At 48.6% G+C, this 22,769-nt stretch overlaps 1 protein-coding gene across 9 annotated transcripts in view; it reads right to left on the reverse strand.

Annotated features, from left to right (window-relative positions):
- fras1 (Fraser extracellular matrix complex subunit 1) overlaps nt 1-22,769 on the reverse strand; it is a 379,111-nt gene that overhangs the window by 309,337 nt on the left and 47,005 nt on the right. For 5 of the 9 annotated variants that reach the window (XM_028415291.1, XM_028415288.1, XM_028415289.1 and 2 more), the window contains exons 12-17: nt 20,672-20,815; nt 18,584-18,730; nt 13,879-14,022; nt 11,676-11,816; nt 11,454-11,594; nt 11,203-11,370 (exon numbers count right to left, since the gene is read on the reverse strand). The exons of the other annotated variants lie outside the window; for them this stretch is intronic. In XM_028415291.1, the coding sequence (XP_028271092.1) occupies nt 11,203-11,370; nt 11,454-11,594; nt 11,676-11,816; nt 13,879-14,022; nt 18,584-18,730; nt 20,672-20,815 (885 nt within the window). The remainder of the gene's footprint in view (nt 1-11,202; nt 11,371-11,453; nt 11,595-11,675; nt 11,817-13,878; nt 14,023-18,583; nt 18,731-20,671; nt 20,816-22,769) is intronic. 9 annotated transcript variants of the gene reach the window in all.

The raw sequence follows: 22,769 nt of genomic DNA on the forward strand, positions 1-22,769 counted from the left end.
CCACTGGCAGGAAGGACCTCCTGTGGCGTTCTGTGCTGCTCCTCGTAGTCTCAGTCTACCGCTGAATGTGCTCCTGTAGGACAGCAGTGTGTCGTGCAGGGGGTGAGACGTGTTGTTACGGATACTGAGGAGTTTCCTCAGTATCCTCCTCTCTGTCACCTCCACCACAGACTCCAGCTCCACTCCCAGCACCGAGCCAGCCTTCCTAATGAGCTTGTTGAGTCTGTTGGTGTCGGCCGTCTTCATCCTGCTGCCCCAGCACACTACAGCGTAGAAGATGACGCTGGAGACCACCGAGTGGTAAAACATCTGCAGCATGGTCTGGCAGACGTTAAAGGACCTGAGTCTCCTCAGTAGATACAGGCGACTCTGTCCCTTCCTGTATATTGCCTCTGCGTTTGTGGACCAGTCCAGTTTGTGGTCAATGTGGACACCCAGGTATTTGTAGCTGTCCACAATGTCCACGTTGGTACCCTTGATGCTGACCGGGTTTGGGAGTGTCTGGTGCTTCCTGAAGTCCACCAGCTAATGTTAGCATTGAACAGCTTTCTGATTCACCAACATCCCATGAGACACAGGCTACACAGGGACATCCTTCACCCCCCCATCACGGCCTCGGACCCTCCACACCACACAGCAGCTGCCCTGAAACAGGCTCCCGGTGCAGCCTTTGGTGTCTGCTGTGAGGAGCGTGTGTGTGTGTGTGACCTGCCTTTATAGTGTGTTTACCCCAAAGTGTGTGTGTGTGTTTATAATTACTCCACTCTGGATTCTTTCAGAGAGCTGTCAGCTGCATCCGGGGTTTGTGTACACACTGCATGAAGCGGCTGGCAGGCTGCTGATCTACCTGAGCCAGCAACACTGTGTGTGTGTGTGTGTGCGTGCGTGCATCAGTGTGTGTGTGTGTGTGTGTCTGTGTGTGTCAGAAAACATTTACTCTTTGGGAGGATCTCAGTGTCACAGCAAGGACTTTTTAAAGTCATGACACCGTCAGCCAAAAACCGCCACTCTGACAGCTCGTCACCACCCACCTCCTTCTCCCGGCCGCCTACCCATAATCCCCCTTTTCCTTGTCAAATATGGCAGCTTAATTGGTTGGCTGAGATGAGAGACAGCCAATATGTTTGCATGATTGAGCTTACCACCCACCATGGCGGGGCTCATCAGCACGCCGCGGCAGACACACGCTCGGATGGCTGTATCTCATTCCTCTGAAGTGTCTAACGTGTCATTCACATCGATTCTGCTTTGTTACGGTCCGTCCATCTGAATCAGATGTAATGCTGGGGAAATAACGGCTGCACCGCTGAACCCTCGAATACATCACAGATGAGCAGACTTCCTACTTTTCCTGCTTTGTTTCCAAATTATCCTTATATGTTCAGAGAGGAAACAAACAAGCAACAACACCGGGTGCCGAATAATTAAGAGAAAACTGCAGTTCCATGAGTGACCACACGAGGCTGGGCCCAAAAGTGAGTCAATTCCCACCGACCGCCATGTTTACAGCAGAAATGAACACAGCCTGCAACAAGCACGGCTTTAGTTTGTGTTCCTGAGGAGCCGGACTAATTAATATTCATAAAAACCGAGGATGACCACTTCAAGGACGCTTAACAAGCCAGCCCTGATTAGGAGGAAGCAATGGTCCAGAATCCAGAGCTTCTGTTCAATGCTGAACACTGACTGCATGTGCTGCACAGCAGAGCAGACAGACATCTGACAGCCCGTCAGTCCCAGGCCTCCAAATGTCTACACAACTCTGTGTGTGTGAGAGAGAGACAGAGAGACAGTGTGTGTGTAACTTGGACTGCGTGCCTCACATCCTCCCCTGCTTCAAGACAGTAGCTGCTGAGGAGGTCTTATTATCAGAGGACAACACACACACACACACACTCACACACACACTCACACACACACTCACAGACACAGACACAGACACAGACACACTCACACACACACTCACACAACCACTCACAGACACAGACACAGACACACACACACTCACAGACACACACTCACACACACTCACAGACACACTCACAGACACACACACAGACACACACACACACACACACACACACAGACACACACACACACACTCACACACACACAGTGGTACAATAGCCTGCATTGTTCAGCTGTAGCCGTGAATCCACTGACACTCTGCTGACTGAAGCCTTTGTCAGTGGAACAGCTGATTTACATATGAGTGTGAATGTTTATGAAACTGATCGTCAGCTAAAAAACACACAAACACATGTTCAATTCTACACTGAGAGGAAGCGAACATGATTTATTCTGAGCCGAAAGCTGATTTTACCTGAAAATCAAACATTACACACAGAGACACACAGAGACACACACACACACACAGACACACACAGACACTGTTGGGTGAAAGAATTTATTCTGCATGGTGTTAACATGCAGTGTGTTCAGATATATAAGTATTCATGTTTATATGTGTTTATCGCTTAATAATGTGATTTTCATAAGTGTTTATGTGTTAGGAAATTTTATAGAAAATCAAAGTAATTTGAGGATACTGAATGTATTAATAAGTAATTTCATAGTATGTCATATAACGTTGTTTTCTGCAGTTCAGGCTGTGGCAGATGAGATCAGTTGTTTTTCTGCTCTCTGGAGAGAGCTCCGGTTGGTACGAGATGGTCATAAATTCAGACTAAGGACAGCAGCACCTTTGACCTGATAAAAGCCAGATTCTAAAGGAATGTGTTTTTCTCCTGAGTACCCAGTTTTATGGTCACCCCCAGATTGGACTCACAACCTATGAGATTTGAGGAATTGAAGTTTTACCTTATTTGGCAGTAAACACTAATGGTCTAGTTGCTGTATGAACCAGGGTCTGCAGGGGGGCGGTAGATGCCCCTGTGGGCCGGCAGGCAGGAACGCCCATGGGGTATATCAATGTGTGAATTCCATGTCCAGTTGTTGTTGCATTGTTCGTTGTTGCTGTGTGGTTGTTTGTTCTTGTTGGTTGTCCTGTTCTTGTGTTGTTCTTGTTTGGTTCTGTGTGTGCAACAACCCAGAGCTCTGCGACTCAGAATTTGCCTCATTGTTTAATAAATTATAATTTTGAGACCAGAATTTATCCGCTCCTTCCTTACAAACTAATTCAGGGGGTGATCAGAAGGAAACAAGGGGATTTTCACCCCGACAATTTGGCGCCCGAACAGGGACCCGAAAGGAGTGTGGGTCAAATGACATCTTGCCTGACGGAGTGACTACTGGCTGGCCAATAATAACAAGGTAAGCAGATACCTGTTTAATCAAAATTCTGCACATTGGACAATCTAAATTAAGTAGTCACTGGGATGGGTACGGTGTTTTAGAGTTCAAATTGTAAGAGGCAGATTGTAAGTCTTAATAAGTGAAGTAAAATGAGATGAAGTAAAAGAAAATGAGATGAAGTAAAAGAGAAAATGAGATGAAGTAAAAGAGAAAAAGGAAAAGTGACACTGAGAGAGATATTAACCAATTAAAAATAAAAAGAATAAAAAAAGGGTTAATACAATAACGTGAATGAGCGTTATGTCATTGGGAGTGGCATCCCCCGCTATATTTGGACGCAAATATAGATAAAGCTCGGTTGAAAGCCCGTGGGATTTGATGACCCCTGAAACGACAGTGATGACCGCCTAAAGCTTAAAAAATAAAAAAAAAAGGGTCACACAGAGGAAAAGTGTCACAGTGATCACAAAATAATAAAGACAAAAAAAAGGATCACGAGAAAAGAGAAAAGAGAAGAAAATATATAGCCTATTGTTTAAGTTGTGTTTTATGTATTGAAAATTGTGTTTAATTGTTTTGACCTCGCGCCGTCGAGGAAAGGTGTTTACTCCGTGCCGTCGGAGAAGTGAGTGTGTGTGTGTAGGCCTAAGTGTGTGTGTTGCAGGTTGAATGAGTGTCTGTGTGTGTGTGTGTGTGAAAGTGTGTTTAAGTGAAGGTGTGTGACTCTGTTGCCAGAGTCACAGTGAGGGATAGAATAAGGCACATATAGAAGGTACATTTTTAACATACAGCAGGTACGCAAGAAGGATTTGGTGAGTGGTAATCATGTCTACGTGGAAGACAATTGATGAACAGATGAGTAAGATGTTGAGCCGTTGCTGCAGACAGGCAGGACCAGAGGGACAACAGAAGGCTGCAGCTGAGATGGAAGCAGCAGTGTGTACAGCAATGACAGAGCAGGGAGTGAAAGGAGATGATAAAAAGCTGATAAAAAAGTGTGATTGCAACAGCGGAGAATAAAGTTAAACTAGAGAGAGAGAGAGAGGAGGAGATTATTAGATTATTAGTGTTAGAGACAGTTGAGTTGAAGGAGGCAGTGCAGGCTGATGAGGAGAGACGTAAGATTCTATATCAGGCATATCTGTGCTGCATAGACGATGATTGTGAGGAGTCTGGTAGTACCACTGACATTAAACAGGAAGTAGAGAGCGAGGGAACTCAGGGGGCGGAGATACCGTCCTCCCTATTCACCAGCCTCTGCTGTAGCTTCTGCTTCGCCTCAGACCCCACTTCCTGGGATGTACCCCATCATGACTGTCCCTGATGGGAGGGGGCGAGTAACAGACAGACAGACAGGAGTGAACTCTAGTCAACCTGGTGCCCAGCAGCACTGGTACAGACAGGCAACAGAGGAGGGGCTTCCCCTGTTGCTTCAGCAGGCCCTGAAAAATGACCCTGATTTACCAGGAAGTGATTCTGTTGCTTGGGAGAGACATGTTGTACACCATATGAATTTACACACAGACACAGAGACCATGGAGATGAAAAGGCTGCAGACACAATTATTAAAGCTGCAGTTAGCTCAAGCTAGAAAGAAAGCAGCATATCAGAGGAAAATGAAGAAATACACCCCTGCATCACAGAGGGTGGTTCAGCCTCAGCCTGCTCCCCCACCTCAGCCACAGTCCCCAGTTGTGGGAAATCTTGATATGTATTTAACCCCATCTTGGGTCACCCGCCCCCACTATCAAGGTGGGTGGGGTCAATATCATAGAGGAGGTAACTGGAGGGGAAAAGAGGGTGGCCGTAGGGGAGGGGGGCATGGAAAGGGTGGATACAGCGGTTTGAGTGGAGGTGACTGCTTCTATTGTGGAAAACCTGGCCACTGGGAAAGAGACTGTCACTACAAGCAGCCCCGTCAGTGACCTCAAGGGGCTCCCTGGTATCCTCCCCAGGGAAATGGCTGTCAAAGATCACACCGGCATCTCACATCGTTTCGTCGGTTGGCTTCTTTTGGGAAACCTTTGCCATTCACAGAACTTGTGAAACTGTGTTAGCAGCACCACAGACATTGTTTCATTTGCTCCAGCTCATCACCAGTGAATTTGATGAGCAGAGACTTGTTGATCAAAACTGGAACCTCCATTATGTGCTCCCCAGATGGATTAATAGTGACTTTTCTTACTGGACAGACTTTTTATGCTCCCAGAGTGTTGGAGTAGCTGGACAGTGGCTGATGAGAACCACTATGATACAGATGTCTTGTGAAGATATCTGCTGGACTCGTTTTTACCTGAGTCTCCTTAAGGGGGCGGTCTCCTCAGTCTATTCCAGCTGTGGAAACCCTGGATAATGTCTTTCTGACTCTATAGGCTGTCCACTGATCCCTGTAGGTTATTCTCTTCTATGACAGGTGTGAGGATCTCTTCTATCAGGAGAGGTTCTACCTCCTAATGAGAGGGACTACATTGGTCCATCACAGCAGATAAATTGTTTGTGACTGAGGAGGGAGTAGCTGCTGACGTATAGTTAACACCAGAACAGTTTTTAAATGGCTCAAAATGGCAGATGATAGTGTGCCACTTGTTTGCTTAGTAATTGTACCACACATAATATTAAAGAATTAGGCTCCATGGTTAGGAAATGTAAAGCTATTTCTAATAAATAGGCACAGAGGATAGGTGTTTAGAATTCTTCATCCTTTAAAGCTTATTAGGTTGCCATTCATACAGTAGAGGCATAATAAGGCTCAGGAGATGTTAGCCACACTACCACATAACATCTGGTCTTCATCATTTACTGATGTAGGTTCTGTGCCTCCTGTACTCTTGTCTCTTTCATTGTCTCAACTTCCATACCGATCTGGTTCTCCTAGATCACTTAGTCCCATTTTATCTTGATGTTTCTGAAACAGGTGGAGCTGTGAATGGTGTTCTGTTTCAGAAAAAAGAGGGTGAGACAGGTATTAATGTATTTGAGTTTTAAACCGGACAATAAACTGTTTGATTAACTATTACATTCCACAGCATGGATTCCCAGAATGGATCTCATTTTAAGAGTTTAGACCTGGAAAAGGTAGAGCAGACTTTAGGCCTAAAACATAGGTATGGTGCAGTATATCAATCATAGTTACAGGGAAAAGTGGAAAGGATGAAACTACAACCTAAAACAAAAATTGGCTAAAATCTGTGCACAGACCAAATTTATATGGGTTCAAGTATTATCTATTGTATTGATGTTCTGGTAATAACACCATATAATGTACACCCTATGAGCTTCTTACAGGTCGACAGTTTCCTGGACCAGCTGGCCGGCTGAGACTGAAGAAGCATGCAGTATGGTATTAATATAAACCATAATATAATGAATTTAAAGCTTTGGTGTTAGTATTTGTATTAAAGGAGAAAGGAGAGATGGAGAGTCCAGAAGGAGCCACACACAGCCGAGTGGGTCCTCCTGAAGGTGATAAAGAGAAAGTGGTCGGAGCCTAGGTGGACGGGACCATATCAGGTGGTACGGAGGACATCCCATGCTGTGCGGCTGAAAGGCAAAGGAGACACCTGGTATCACTGGAGCCAGTGCACCCCAGCTACAGAACCAGGGAGAACGCTGAGCGACATCCAGCAGCAGCAGGAGGAGGAGAAAATGAAAGGGGCAGAATAATCCCCTGAAACCAAGAGTGTGACCAGTAGGTAGTCTACCCTACTTGGTTGAAGAGGATGAGACGGTGAATAAACATACATGAGCAATCATCAGGATCAGCGTGGGACTAAGAGTGATAGGCGAAGTTAAGCGCATCACTCCAACTAAGGGTGATAGGCGAAGTTAAGCGCATCACCCCACCAGGAGACGAACCACAGTCATCAGTAAGGTCAGCTGTCGAAAGGAAGGTCTAAAGTTTCAGGAGCAGAGGTTCGAGGTCCTGTTACCAAGAAAACTCCGGCTGACAAGATGGGACTGTGGGGTAACTGGAGGGTGTTGGGAGCTTGTGTTTTCATGTCAGTAGTTATTGTATCTTTGACTTTATTTTTGTGTGAACATAATTATTTTGTCAGTTTTCCAGGATCCAATGGTAAGTCAAATCCAGGGCCCAGCACACGCAGGGTGAGGAGAGCACCAGGGACAGGAGGAGATGTATGTGTGAGAAACAGGGGAGGTATAGAGTTAGACTACTATAAGGGTTCAGAGTTCTCTTTTATCTTTGATTTGTGCGCAGTAATCAACTGCGGGGGACATAATGTGTCGTGGAGACAGTATGGCGTCTATGTTTGTGGATTGGGGTGGCAGCACACAAATTGGGCACCTAAAAAAGCTAAAACCACCTCAGGCGGGCGGATCTTGTTCAGTGGGTATTTCCATATACAAAGAGATTGGAGCTGCATGCAGAATCCTATTATGTTATCAATTACTGGCCTGGACCACAACCCTTATGTTAAATCTTCCGGAGTGCCTGGCCAATGTTGGGACTCCTAACCCGACATTGTAGTCCATGATTACACTAAACTCACCCCGTTCGATGTATTAATGTTATCTACTGGATATGAGGATGGTAATATTTGGTTCAGATGGATGGTAAAACAGGTGAGGGAGCAAAATATGTCAGGTTGTGTTGCCTGTGCATCAGCGAGGCCCCACCTGTACACTGAACCTGCCCCATTATATCCAGACGATGCATGGGGATTTGATTTCGGATGACTTTGGATATGTTATTGGCAGAGAAAGGAGGTGTATGTGCTATGTTTGATGAAATGTGTTGTACTTTCATTCCCAATAACACTGCTCCCGACGGTAAGGTCACTAAAGCTTTAGAAGGTTTGAGAACTCTTTCCAGTATGTTGCATGAGCACTCAGGGATAGATAACCCCCTGGACGACTGGCTGATTAGGGTGCTGGGACCCTGGAAGGTGGTAGTATGGTATGTCACTAATCACTTCTTTTGCAGCATTCTTGGGTATTTTGACTACATGTGGTTGTTGTTGTTATATTCCCTGTGTGCACTGTTTAGGTTACAGGTTAATTGTGTCAGCAATTGAAAAGAAGGATTCAGGTTTTCATTCTCCTTCATATCAGATGCCTCTGCTGGCAGCAGAGGTGCCCGTGCCAGGTGACGACGAGGAAGATTTGTTGTGAGCTCTTATAAGAGCTCAAAAGAGGGAATTGTTGGGTGAAAGAATTTATTCTGCATGGTGTTAACATGCAGTGTGTTCAGATATATAAGTATTCATGTTTATATGTGTTTATCGCTTAATAATGTGATTTTCATAAGTGTTTATGTGTTAGGAAATTTTATAGAAAATCAAAGTAATTTGAGGATACTGAATGTATTAATAAGTAATTTCATAGTATGTCATATAACGTTGTTTTCTGCAGTTCAGGCTGTGGCAGATGAGATCAGTTGTTTTTCTGCTCTCTGGAGAGAGCTCCGGTTGGTACGAGATGGTCATAAATTCAGACTAAGGACAGCAGCACCTTTGACCTGATAAAAGCCAGATTCTAAAGGAATGTGTTTTTCTCCTGAGTACCCAGTTTTATGGTCACCCCCAGATTGGACTCACAACCTATGAGATTTGAGGAATTGAAGTTTTACCTTATTTGGCAGTAAACACTAATGGTCTAGTTGCTGTATGAACCAGGGTCTGCAGGGGGGCGGTAGATGCCCCTGTTGGCCGGCAGGCAGGAACGCCCATGGGGTATATCAATGTGTGAATTCCATGTCCAGTTGTTGTTGCATTGTTCGTTGTTGCTGTGTGGTTGTTTGTTCTTGTTGGTTGTCCTGTTCTTGTGTTGTTCTTGTTTGGTTCTGTGTGTGCAACAACCCAGAGCTCTGCGACTCAGAATTTGCCTCATTGTTTAATAAATTATAATTTTGAGACCAGAATTTATCCGCTCCTTCCTTACAAACTAATTCAGGGGGTGATCAGAAGGAAACAAGGGGATTTTCACCCCGACAACACACAGAGACACACACACACAGACTGAAATCACCTGTGATCACATGGGTGGGGTAGTTTACAGGCTGACAGACAGGTGGAGCAGCTGGATGGAGGAGTTGACCTTAAGTCCAGCGCAGGACAGCTACATGTTTATTGTTTCATCAGGAAGAGATCGTCCCATCTGCTACAAGCTTCTCCACCTTTCTCTGGGTTACCATGGTGACAGGCCATGACTTTTTTGGAACCTTTCCTTCCTCGGCGCACCTACACCTCCTCCACCCACTTAGTGCTGGGCCCCTGCAGTCACAGAGATGAATGGGTGTAGACCCCCACTCCATCCACTGCTCCTGCAGCTCATTGATTTGTAAGGGTCTCTTCCAGGATGATTAAGGAAATCCGATGCAGCTAAAAGCTTTTCAATTCCAGGTAAGTAAACAAAGTTTTCACGGCTGCCTGACCCGCTCTGAACTTTAAAGTAAACTGTTGAGAGAAGATAAATGATGCCATTAGCTGAAGCCCTGTGGGCTCCACGCCCCAAAAGACTCCTGGCCTGCAGCAGTGTGAGGAACGGCGGCGGTTCCTCCTCCATCCCAGTTATTTAACTTCACACACTGTAAAAAGACCCTCCACGACTGAACAGATGAACACACGCCGACTGTTTCTGTGACAGCAAACAGGAAAAAGTATTAACGACAACAAATAACACACCTCTGATCTCCGGAGGAACCATCAGCCCACAGGAAACTATAAAGCATTCCTCACAGCAGCCTGTAATCTACATGATCTGTGCTCGCTCCCCGACACACACTGCTGCAAACACACAGGGTACACACACACACACACTGCTGCAAACACACAGGGTACACACACACACACACACTGCTGCAAACACACAGGGTACACACACACACACACACTGCTGCAAACACACAGGGTACACACACACACTGCTGCAAACACACAGGGTACACACACACACACACACACACACTGCTGCAAACACACAGGGTTCACACACACACACACACTGCTGCAATCACACAGGGTTCACACACACACACACACTGCTGCAAACACACAGGGTTCACACACACACACACACTGCTGCAAACACACAGGGTTCACACACACACACTGCTGCAAACACACAGGGTACACACACACACACTGCTGCAAACACACAGGGTACACACACACACACACTGCTGCAAACACACAGGGTTCACACACACACACTCCGCATTAATAATTATTATTATCATTATGCCAGATGTCAGCTGGAATGATAACATGAACTCAACACATCAGATGTGAGACCTCCCTGTGAGTTTGTCTCTGCCCCCCCATCCTTTATTCTGCATACAGAGCTGCACAGACAGACCCTGACACCGTGACTCAGCCTTCAGTGAGCTCACAAAGACCCGCCTGATTTGTTTTTCAACATGTCATGTTCATTAAAACTATTCCCACTGATGCACTCACACTTTTCTCCTTTTCCTTTGTGCAGGAAGCTGCTATAAAACCTCATGCCAAAAGCAAACAGTGAGCTGAGGGAAAGTAGAGCTGAACGAAACGTGTGTCTGTGTGGCTTCTGCTGCCAAACTGACAGCAGAACAGACAGACGGAGGGCACAAAGGCTGCACAGGGAGGTAAGAAGAGAGCCGAGGGGAACCAGAAACGGATCAGATTTCACAGCATGCGGTCGGATCTGTGAGGGAGGTAAAGGAGCCCGATCACAGGCAGAGAAAAAAAGCCTCATGGCGTTTTAGCTGGAGAAGATGACACACACACACACACACACTCACACACACACACACAGGATACAGAGCTAGCTTCCATCCTCTCAGTCAGTTCAGACTAAATGCTGTGTTATGAAATGAGGACACTTCTGACTGAATCCTGTCTGTTCTGGGGTTAAAGGGTTAAATGGATTAAAATAATGAAACAACCTGTTTTTAAAATCCAGAGTTTCTTCATCAGTTTTCTTCCAGATTAAAACATGACCCCCCCTCACCTCTGCATGTCTGCATGCCGTCCAGGAAGCTGTGGGCGCCACACCCAGTGCTGCAGACGCCGTGCTGCAGGTGACCGGACTGCGGCAGCAGAGCTTCCTCTGGTTTGAGGCAGCGGAGGCAGTCTGAGGCCAGGGGTCCCACGCAGGAACGACAGGAGGGATGACAATCTGTGAGCGCACACACACACACACGAAGAGTGTTCAGAGAGAGGGACTGGCCGCTCGCAGCGATGCTTCAGAGGAAAGCTCACTGTGGCAGGTGTGGTCCTGAGAGTACAGCCCCTCCCCACAGGACTCCACACACTGGCCCTGGTGGAGAAGGAGTCCGTCTGGGCACAGGGTGCACTGGGATACAGAGGGGCCCCAGCATGAGGCGCAGGAGGGGTGACAGGCTGGGAGGAGGGGAGGAAGGATCCTTAGTCACCGTGTTCAAACCTTCAGATGTTTGTTCAACACACACAGCCTCAGCCTACCTCTGCATCTGCTGAGCGGGTCCAGGTAATGCTGAGCCGGACACTGGCTGACACATTTCCCACGATGCAAGGCGGTCCCTGGTGGGCAGCTCATACACTTGGGGTTGTCAGGGAAACAGGAGGCACAGGACGAATCACAGGCTGCGAAGCACAGCATGTAGATGTTAATGATGATAAGACACACTGAGCTCCATTCAAACAGGAGTGAGTGATCCTGAGAGGGAAGGAAGCAGACGATCAACAGGAGAGAGAGAGAGAGAGAGAGAGAGAGAGAGAGAGTGTGTGTGTGTGAGTAAGAGTGTGTGTCTGTGTGTGTGTGTGTGTGTGTCTGTGTGTGTGTGTGTGTGTGAGTGAGTGTCTGTGTGTGTGTGTCTGTGTGTGTCTGTCTCTGTGTGTGTGTCTGTGTCTGTGTCTGTGTCTCTGTGTGTGTCTGTGTGTGTGTGTGCTCTCAGGATGGTGACATTTCCTTCCAGACCTGGAACTGTCTGGCAGGTTGGAATGGATTTGACCTTTCTGCTCAAAGTTCCACAGGTTCTGACATTTTGTGAGCGCGGCTCCTCGCTGAGCTCTTCAAACTTCCACATGAGCAGCAGGAGGAGGAGGAAACCTCCCCTGAAGCCCTGCAGGTGTTTTTAAGAGCTCAGCTATGTGCTGCTTTCTTCGGCGCCCTGAGGGAGAGGCCTGCTCCCGCTCCTCTTCATCTCACCACTCAGAAATAGAAACCATCCATATTCATGCACCGTCTCTTTATCCAAGTCTGTGAATGCTCATTAGATCCAGAGAGAGCTGCTCATTATTAGATGTTCTTAAACTGTTTGTGTGCTGACGGATCATTCTGGTGTTAGGTGGAGAGGAAGCCGGGACGGAGCTCCGCAGGGACCAGAGGAAACAACAACAAGCCTGAACAGACCTTCACCTTCAGCTCACCGCTAACAACAAAGCCCCGCTGCCTCAGAAGATGCTTCCGCTGCCTCAGAAGATGCTTCCGCTGCCTCAGAAGATGCTTCCGCTGCCTCAGAAGATGCTTCCGCTGCCTCAGAAGATGCTTCTGCTGCACTGTGCGGCTGACACATGCTGTGACATTTCATTTGTCTGTTTCAACAAAACACAACTACAACAACGCCACACACAGTCACACTGAGGCGTTCTCTGAGCAGCAGACGTTACCTTAAAAGTCGCTTTCTGCTTCCTTGATGTAAACAAACAGCACAGTCTATTACTGAAGAATCAGAGTCCAATTACTGCACTCAAGCAGCAGAAAATAGCCCAGCATCCACTTCACAAACAGCACAGGTCGGCTTCCTGTGCAGCATCTGAGTCACGTGTACTGAAGGAACATTTACCACCATGATGGAAACTGCTGGAATATGTTTACGTCTAAAGGATTCTCAGAAACAGCAGAAGGGGCAGTTTCCACCGTCATTATCTGAAATGCTGCTGATGCTGGCGGGTCGCGGGGCAGGAACAGATCACCACAGGCTGAACCAAACCACATCCATGTTAGAGGAGGAGGAGAGGCTCTGCCCAAAGATGCAACCAAGCCCTCACCACAAGGAGGATTTCCACCATCCAGAGGTCAGATGTGGTCAGAGGAGGGGAAGAGGTGTGTGAGCAGGCAGCAGCCGGTGGATGGCTGCAGGCAGAAGGCCGGCACAGCCGGGTCTCCCCGAGGGAATTCACTGACTGACTGACCGAGGCCGAGGCCGGAGGACCAAAGGGAAGCTGCTAGAAGAGCCTCCTGTGTGTTTATGGAGGTTTTCAAAGTCCCCTTAATGACCACTTACCAAAACTGACAAAATTACAACATGTGAGTGACAAAAAAACACAAACGATCCCGACCATCAACCGAAACAACTCTCAACTCTTTTCCTCTACAGAACACAGAACACAGCCCACACATGTATGAAGCCCTGCAGTTTGTCCAGTGTTTTGTAAAAGTGGTCCTAGCCTGGGACACTCCACAAACAAATGTGCAAGAGCAGCAGGAGAGGGCAGCAAGCTGTCCCCCCAACCAGGGAGCACAGTGATTACATGTCAAACACACAATGAGTGTTGGGGAGCACCTAAACGCTTCAACTAGACCAGCCGAGACCGGATTAGTTGCACACAGCATCCAGTCAGACTCTGTGTGTTTGCAGCGCTGCATTCAGTTTGTCTCTTGGTTTGATGATAGTGTGTGTGTGTAGTTGTGCGTCTGCCGTACCGTAGCAGACGCCTTCTTGACTGTAGAACCCAGCGCCGCAGTCAGGAACACACGCTCCATCTTGAAGCAGGGCCGCTGGGTCCGAGCACGACACACACTCCTGCTGCCCGGGCCCACGGCACTCTGAGCACGCCTCATGGCAGCCTGGTGGAGAGACACAAGACATCAGCGTGTTGTTGTGTGACTGGTGTGTGTGTGACGTTACACTTCAGCTGGTCTTTGGGTCCTTGCAGATGCTGCTCTGTCTTTGTGTGTGTGTGCATGGTTGTGTATGTGTGTGTGTTTGTTTCAAAAACCCATTCCAGCCCCGGCTGCTGTGATTACACATGATTTCCCTGCGGCCCACAGACTGTGGCCAGATGTCAGCAGGAGCAACAAAAGACCAACTGTAGACCTGTGCTGCTGTCACAGCTCCGCTCAGCAGACTCTGGCTCCTAGACCCTCGTCACCTTCACTAGTCTGAAGGTGAATATTCCATCGTTCAATAACTGAATAACTTGAGTATCGTTGGATAACAGCTCAGCCTGAAGCCCGTGGCAGACGTGATAATTTCACCTGGTAACAAGCATTTATGGGGAGTGAAAGTATATGTATTGATTTTTATGACCAATCTATATAGATATAACGTAACGTATAGCAACAGACTGGTTTCAAGTGAAAACAAAAGGAAGCGATGTCTGATGCCAGCTGCCACAGGTAAGAGTCCTCTAATTATCTGTTCAAGAGCGACAGAGGTCAAGATGATGAGGAAGAGTCAGAGAGCGAGGAAGACAGGGGAGGGAGGGAGGGAGGGAGTGAGCCAAATTCATCAAGACAAGGGAGACATTCACCCGAGGAGAGTAATTAATTTAATCACTCTCATTTAAGAGATGCTGATAAAATCTCAGGCGAGTGATGAGAGGAGGAGGTCTGAAAAATATGAGATGAAGCTGATCCTCAGGTATCAGGGCTCTGCAAGAGCTCACACACACACAGACAGAGACACACAGACAGACACACACAGAGACACAGATACACAGACGCACACACACGCACAGAAACAGAAAACCAGACACACACAAAGAAAACACAGACTCCCAGAATGCACTGGGCTGGTCACTGATCGTCAGAGTCATCAGAGTGGGGTTAACCTCTGACAGACTGAGTCAGTGCCTCTCCTCCTCCTCCTCCTCCTCCTGGGTTTTGAAGCCCTCCAGCTTCTTGTCGTCTCTCTGTCTCTGTGTGTTTCTGTGTTTTATGTGTACTCATGTTTAATTTGAATGTTTCTCTCTCTTCAGTTCTTCTGATGGTCCTCCTAGAACTGATGCCACCATCTTTAGTTCTTTGGCTTTGGTTAAACTGAGCAAACAGCAGAATTGGTCACTTTATGCACACACACACACACAGACACACACACACTCACAGCCAACATGGGATTACGCGTCCTTTACCTTGCTGCTCGCAGGAAAGTAATTTATTTTCTGTGCAGCCTGAAGCGCACAGTTATCAGCAGATGTAATCCAAGCAGGCCGGGCGCCAAAAAGCCTCGTCCAAAGCTGCTCTGCATAAAGCAGGGAGGTGGAGCTGAATGCACACAGAGCAGTAATCTGCCTCCCTCACTGTCCTGCTGGGACAGGCGGAGAGCCGGAGACACACAATTACTGCTGCCCCCCCTCCTCTGAACACCTCCAGTGATAAAACAAGATGCGACCAGAGGTTCAGCAATTAAAGGAGGCAGAGAGGAAGAGGAGCAAATACAGGAGGAAGGATGAATAAACCAGCAGGTCTGATGTGATCAAGCTCCACACGGTGTCTCTAAAGTTTCTTTAAAGCAGGAAACAAATGGAGCCTCTGCAGGTTCCTCCTGCAGAATGACCCGAACAACAAACATCCAGTCCTCCTAACGGTGGAGGAGAGACAGGAGACAGGAGCAGGGAGCGGGGCTGATGTCACAGCTGCCGCATCCACATGAGGCTGATTCCTGAACTTCTATTAACACTTGGGAACACATTTCACAGGGAGCTTAGGTCTCTGCACGCTGCTGTTCCTCACAATGCTACATGTGTTCCACCATCACTGTTTACACTCTGAACACAGGCAGACGCTGCAGGCCCGAGGTGTTGAGAAACCCCCAGAGGCCTGCAGAGACACCGCCAGCTCTGGGTGGTCCTGGTCTGCTGCCAACAATGCTGCAATCCAAAGCAAATGTCTCCAGCTCCTCCTTCCTCACACAGTCATTACTGCTGTCAGCTCCTCTTCCTCCTCTTCCTCCTCCCTCAGTGCTCACTAACAAGTGTCTGAGCAGGAGTGTGCTGCAGATACATCTCAGGTTTAACTTCACTTCAGGAGAAACAGGGCTTTTGTGTGAAAGGAATGTTGACACACGCAGGGTTTATAGGGTTAATATGGCTGCACATGTCCTGTCCTGTCCTGAAGACACTTTAAGGGGCCTGTCCACTTCCACCTCATGCAGTTCATCTAGGGGGCACTGTGACAGCCTTTCTGGCCAACACAACTTGTTTGGTGTGGTTTCATGGCTGCAGGCTCTGGGGTCCTTCCATCAAGTGTATCATCATCATCCTCATCCTATACATAATCTGACATCTCTCTGTGATTACACTTCAACAGTGCCATCAGTCAGCTGGGGCATCTCCCACGGAAGTCCATCAGACGTCCTTAATGAGCTGACGTGCTTCCTTCAGCTTTGATGCGCTCAGACCGAGCTCCAGTGTGTGACCCTGTGGGAGCGAGGCCGCCCTCATACAGACCACAGTCTGCAGCAGCCACACATTCAATCAAATATCTGCTGTCTGAATGCAGGGTGGCTGCTGGAATACAGGCGGGACCCAGGAGATCCAGGACAGAGGCAGTATAAATGCATGAGCTGGGACTTGTACAGTAGCTGGTGTACTGTAGCTGGTGTACAGTGGTGGTGTACAGTGGTGGTGTACAGTGGTGGTGTACAGTGGTGGTGTACAGTGGTGGTGTACAGTGGTGGTGTACAGTGGATGGTGTACAGTGGATGGTGTACAGTGGTGGTGTACAGTGGTGGTGTACAGAGGGACATAACTCTTTCTCTCATAAGACTCTTTGCAGGTCTCAAGACCTGCATACTGACCTGCAGTCTCTCCTGTGCTCATCGACTTCACTAGCCCCTGCTGCTCATCTTTACTATCAAATTACTATTCCTACTTATGGACCGACGATATATATAGATATCTATTGCAATATAATCACTGTTTCATCTTGCTGTCATGTTTGCTCTGTACTGTATCATGTTTGTATCATGTTTGCTCCTCTCTCTCTCTCTCTCTCTCCTTCATCCTCTCTCTCCCTCTCTCTCTCTCTCTCCCTCATCCTCTCTGACTAGCAGCAGGACTGGTTCCCCCTTAAGTTGACGGGTCCTGCTCAAGGTTTCTTCCTCTTAAAGGGAGTTTTTCCTTGCCACAGTGCTCTTAGGGGGGTTCCTGTGAAGCGCTTTGAGACAATGTCTGATTGTAATATGCGCTATATAAATAAAACTGAATTGAATTGAATTGAATTGAATAACTTCACAGCACAGTGGCTGCTGCTGTCTGACCTACTTAAGCTGCAGCTGCAGGTCTGCGGTCCTCCTGACTGGAGGCATTAAGGTGTGAGATGGAGCTGCGGAGGCGGCCGGACTGTAATCACACTGCGGTCACTAACCAGCCGCTCCTCACTCATCACCCCCACAGCCACTGGCAGCTCAGAGCTCAGAGCACATTAGCAGGCCCACAGGGGTTAACTCACTGAACCACACTCAGTTACTGAGGGAGGATTTGGTGTCAGGAGACCCTTTAGGAGCCAGTGTTAACTCTCTCAGAGTGTGTGACTGTATGACTACAGAGGCTCATACAGTACAAGGTGTTTCATTACATCTCACCAGTCATGACAGGAAAGAACGAGACTAAATCTGAGACCTGAGACGCTGCTGTCCGCTGCACACGCTCCATTCTCACCACCAGGGGTTTCTCTGAAGGAGGGACTGACAGAGAGCAGCAGGACTGATGATAAAAGACACACAGCTTCACCAAAACAACTCAAATACAGCAAACAACACCTTTTTTCTTTGCTTAGAAAAACTCTTTGAAAGGATCCTGCGGCACAAAGATCAGCCAGCAGCAGCAACAAGGAAAACCTCCACACACTGACGTCCTCTGTCCTTTTTCACGACTTCAGCAAAGCCACTGTACTAAAGCAGGAACATTTGGACTGCAGGAGGCAGCGCTGTCCTTTGTCACCTGATACATTATTCAGTCCGAACACCCACTGATCAACAATCCACCAGGAACGGGGCACACAGTGAGCACGACACCCGAAATCCTGCACCAACACTCACAGTATGATGCACGTTAAAAGTTATTTATCCATGTGTGACTCTATCTGTCTATGTGCAGACTTTATCTGATGTCACATATCCCCTCAGCTGATTGATCCTGATGTTTTGTGATTAGCTCGACTTCACACGGACCTTTAACCACTAAAGTCTCTGAAGTGTTGCTGAGACAGTGACGAGTTAATTTATGGATAAAAAGTGACCCTGACCTTTGAGCGCCACCTTCTGATCAGTTTAAAGACACTCCCGTGGCCTGAAGCTGTCGTGTGTTTGCTGTCCTATAGCTCCTGCTGGACTGTCGGCCTTAATAGAATCAGAACTCCCTGCACGGTGCGGCACCTTTAGCTGCTGAGTCTCTGTGATACTCACGGTGACAGCGTGTGTGGTCATGCTGGTAGGAGCCGGGGGGGCAGGAAGCCAGACACCGGCTGCTGTCGGCGCTGAGCAGGGGCAGCTGGGAGCCGCAGGACTGGCAGTCCCAACTGCTGGAGCAGGTGGCACAGGATGACTGACAGGCTGTGGGGGAGGAGAGGGGGAGAGGGGGGAGAGAGTCAGCCACTTCAGGAATGTATTTTCTCGTGGTCACGGTGCTACCTGTCACAGAGCAGCAGCTGTGGGGCCTGCAGCTCGGATATTAAAACCTTATGCAGCCTAGATCAGGAAGCTGGGATCAGGACTTTAAGTCCCTCAGGGGACAATGACTGGGACTGAACCACTGCACTGAATACTGTGAACAATCTGTAGCTCCGCTGATGTTTGAGCTCTCTGCTGCATTTAATCTGCACTCAGACATCTTCATAAGCAGAATAACAAAAGAAGGAAAAAGGAAAAAGGAAGAGCAGCGACTTCAGACTTCAGACTTCAGATGGTCTTAATGAGAAATCTGAAGATTACAGAAGGAAAAGCTGCTAAATCCCCTTTAAACTCACAGCCACCCACACTGAGGAGGAGGAGGAGGAAGAGGAGGAAGAGGAGGAGGAGGGGGAGAGAGGAGGAGGAGAGAGGAGAGAGGAGGAGGAGAGAGGAGAGAGGAGGAGGAGAGAGGAGGAGGAGGAGGAGAGGAGGAGAGGGAGAGGAGGAGGAGGAGGGGAGAGGAGAAGAAGGGAGCGAAGGAGAGGAGAGGAGAGGAGGAGAGAGGAGGAAGAGGAGGAAGAGGAGAGAGGAAGAGGAAGAGGAGGAGGAGGAGGAGGAGAGAGGAGGGAGGAGAGAGGAGAGGAGGAGGAGGAAGAGGAGGAAGAGGAGAGAGGAAGAGGAAGAGGAGGAGGAGGAGGAGGAGAGAGGAGGAGGAGAGAGGAGAGAGGAGAGAGGAGAGAGAGAGGAGGAGGAGAGAGAGAGAGGAGAGAGGAGAGAGGAGGAGGAGAGAGGAGGAGGAGAGAGGAGGAGAGGGGAGGAGAGAGAGGAGAGAGGGGGAGGAGAGAGGAGGAGGAGGAGGAGAGGAGGAGAGGGAGAGAGGAGAGGAGGAGGAGGAGGAGCAGGAAGAGGAGAGAGGAAGAGGAAGAGGAGGAGGAGGAGGAGGAGGAGAGAGGAGGAAGAGGAGGAGAGGAGAGAGGAGGAGGAGGAGAGGAGAGAGGAGGAAGAGGAGGAGGAGTAGGAGGAGAGAGGAGGAGGAGGAAGAGGAAAGAGGAGGAGGAGAGAGGAGAGAGGAGAGAGGAGAGAGGAGAGAGGAGAGAGGAGGAAGAGGAGAGAGGCGGAGGAGAGAGGAGAGAGGAGAGAGGAGGAAGAGGAGGAGGAGGAGAGAGGAGGAGGAGGAAGAGAGAGGAGGAAGAGGAGGAAGAGGAGAGAGGAGGAAGAGGAGGAGAGAGAGGAGGAGGAGGAGGAGGAGGAAGAAGAGGAGGAAGAGGAGAGAGGAGGAAGAGGAGGAAGAAGAGGAGGAGAGAGGAGGAGGAGGGGGAGAGAGGAGGAGGAAGAGGAAGAAGATCAGAATAAGGAGAAGGATCGATTAGAAAAACAGAAGGATGGAGATTTGGAGAAAGATGAAGAGCAGACTTGATCCTGACACAGAGCTGATGACTGAGTCTGTAGCGTCGATAACAAGTAAAGAAAAGAGTTGTAATTAAAGCTCGTTATGCTTTAATGCTAAGTGACTGGACTCTGTGGACTGTTAGCATTAGCATCTCATACAGTATAGATGTTCACAGGAGCTGCCGATGGGAGGGAGGGAGTTTAACCCAGTGTAATGATGAGAAGATTACACACACACACACACACACACACACACACACACACACACACACACGCACACACACTTACACACACACACACACACACACAAACTGCAATTCTCCCCTCGGCCTCTGGGGGCTTCAAAGCTAAAAAGTTGACAGCCTGTTGACCTTTAAATAATCTGTGCAGATTACAGTTTCTATTAGTTTTAAAGGATCCATGTGGGATCATCAGGAATGTGTGAGCAGTGAGTCTGTTGTGTTTAAATTCTTCGTACTGTCAGATCGGTCCTACCTGCACATTGTCGACCCTCAGCGTAGTATCCCGCCGGACAGACAGACAGGCAGCGGCCATGATGGAGGACGGCCCTGGGGTCTCTGCAGCCGTCACAGTGGTCCAGAGATCCAGAGCACGACACACAGTCTGCATGACACACAGCTGCAAACACACAACCTGTTAGCAGAGCTGGATCTGGATACCAGGGGAAGAGAGTGGTATAACTACAGGACACACACAGACACACACACACACACAGATACAGAGACACACACAGACACACACACACACAGACACACACACAGACACACACACAGATACACAGAGACACACACAGACACACAGACACACAGACACAGCCACACACACACACAGACAGACACACACACACACACACACACACACACACACAGATACACACACAGACACACACACACACACAGAGACACAGACACACACACAGACACACACACAGAGACACACACAGACACAGACACACAAACAGACACACACACAGAGACAGACACACACACAGACACACACACACACACACAGACACACAGACACACAGACACACACACACACACACACACACACACACACACACACACACACAGACACACACACAGAGACACACACAGATACACAGCGACACACACAGCCACACACACACACACACACACAGACACATACACACACAGACACACACACAGACACACACACACACACACACACAGACACACACACAGACACACACACACACACACACAGACACACACAGACACACACACACACACACACACACAGACACACACACAGACACACACACCGACACACACACAGCTCCACCGCTGCAGTCTGTGGTGAAGTGTTTAAAGTGCTTTTTAAGCACACGACCAGTGCGTTCATTTTTTAAGCAGTTGCACTTTAAAGTCACCACAGGCCGATCAACTGTCCCTTTCTCCTTGAAAGTACCTAAAACATCTGGAGAGGAAATCTTCACTGCAGCCTGCCGAGCGGAAATAAATATAACTCTGCATGAAGGTGTAACAGAGAAGCTCAGAAGAACTTTCTCCAGCGCCTCCTGCTTCTGTGATAAACCGCCCCCCCTCTGTAGCTGTGATGATGTGGATGCAGAACAAGCACAGGGCCGCCTGCTTTTCATTGTACTGTGATTGCTCTATTCATTACGTGACCATATTGAGTAAATAAAGCGCTCAGAGCTTGTCGAAATGTGACAGGCGGGTCTGATTAACATGACGACGGCAGAGAGAGAGAGAGAGAGAGAGAGAGAGAGAGAGAGAGGCAGAAAGAGGCAGAGGAGGAGGTGATGGAGGTCCTGTGAGGGGAGGAGAGGGAAACAGACAGACAGGACTTCGATCTAAATGGACGATGAGACCGTCAGTAAAGCAGAACACACTGTTCTAAGGAGCTCCGTCTCTTTCCTCTCATTACCCCACTCTCCCTCACAGCTGCCGCTCAGTGACCTGACTCTTTATTTCTGACTGAAGGAAATGGGAGAGAAAGGTGGAACAGAGGGAGGGTGAGAGGAGGGTGAGAGGAGGGTGAGAGGAGGGTGAGGGGAGGGTGAGAGGAGGGTGAGAGGAGGGTGAGAGGAGGGTGAGGGGAGGGTGAGAGGAGGGTGAGGGGAGGGTGAGGGGAGGGTGAGGGGAGATGCTCAGCTGTATGTTCCGGCCCACTGACCAGCTTATTGACTGTATCAGGCAGAGTTGATCTCTCCTGTCTCCTCTGATGTGCCGATACATCCTGCATGTATTCTGAGCTGGTGGAAACAAATGAGTCCACAGAACTCCACTCGAACACACACAGAATCAGTTCTTGTTTGCTCTGACAGCTGAGAGTGAGCCCGAGGAGAGTTCTGTCCTCTGCACAGCTTCTGCGTCCACGCGCTCGGTTAGGAGCTGTTTCCAGACGCAGCGCAGCCAGAATCCCCGAGGCACAGAATGAAAACCTGCAGCTGCAGAAACAGCTGATCCAGAGGCGTGTGGATCCAGGCACGTTCAGCGGCGCGGCGCGGCCGTGATAACAAGGGACAGGAAAGTGTTCTGTTACAGCTGGATCTGCTGCACATGTACCAGATCAAATCGGACCTGCA

Source organism: Parambassis ranga, chromosome 9, assembly GCF_900634625.1.
Source record: "Parambassis ranga chromosome 9, fParRan2.1, whole genome shotgun sequence".
Taxonomy (NCBI): domain Eukaryota; kingdom Metazoa; phylum Chordata; class Actinopteri; family Ambassidae; genus Parambassis; species Parambassis ranga.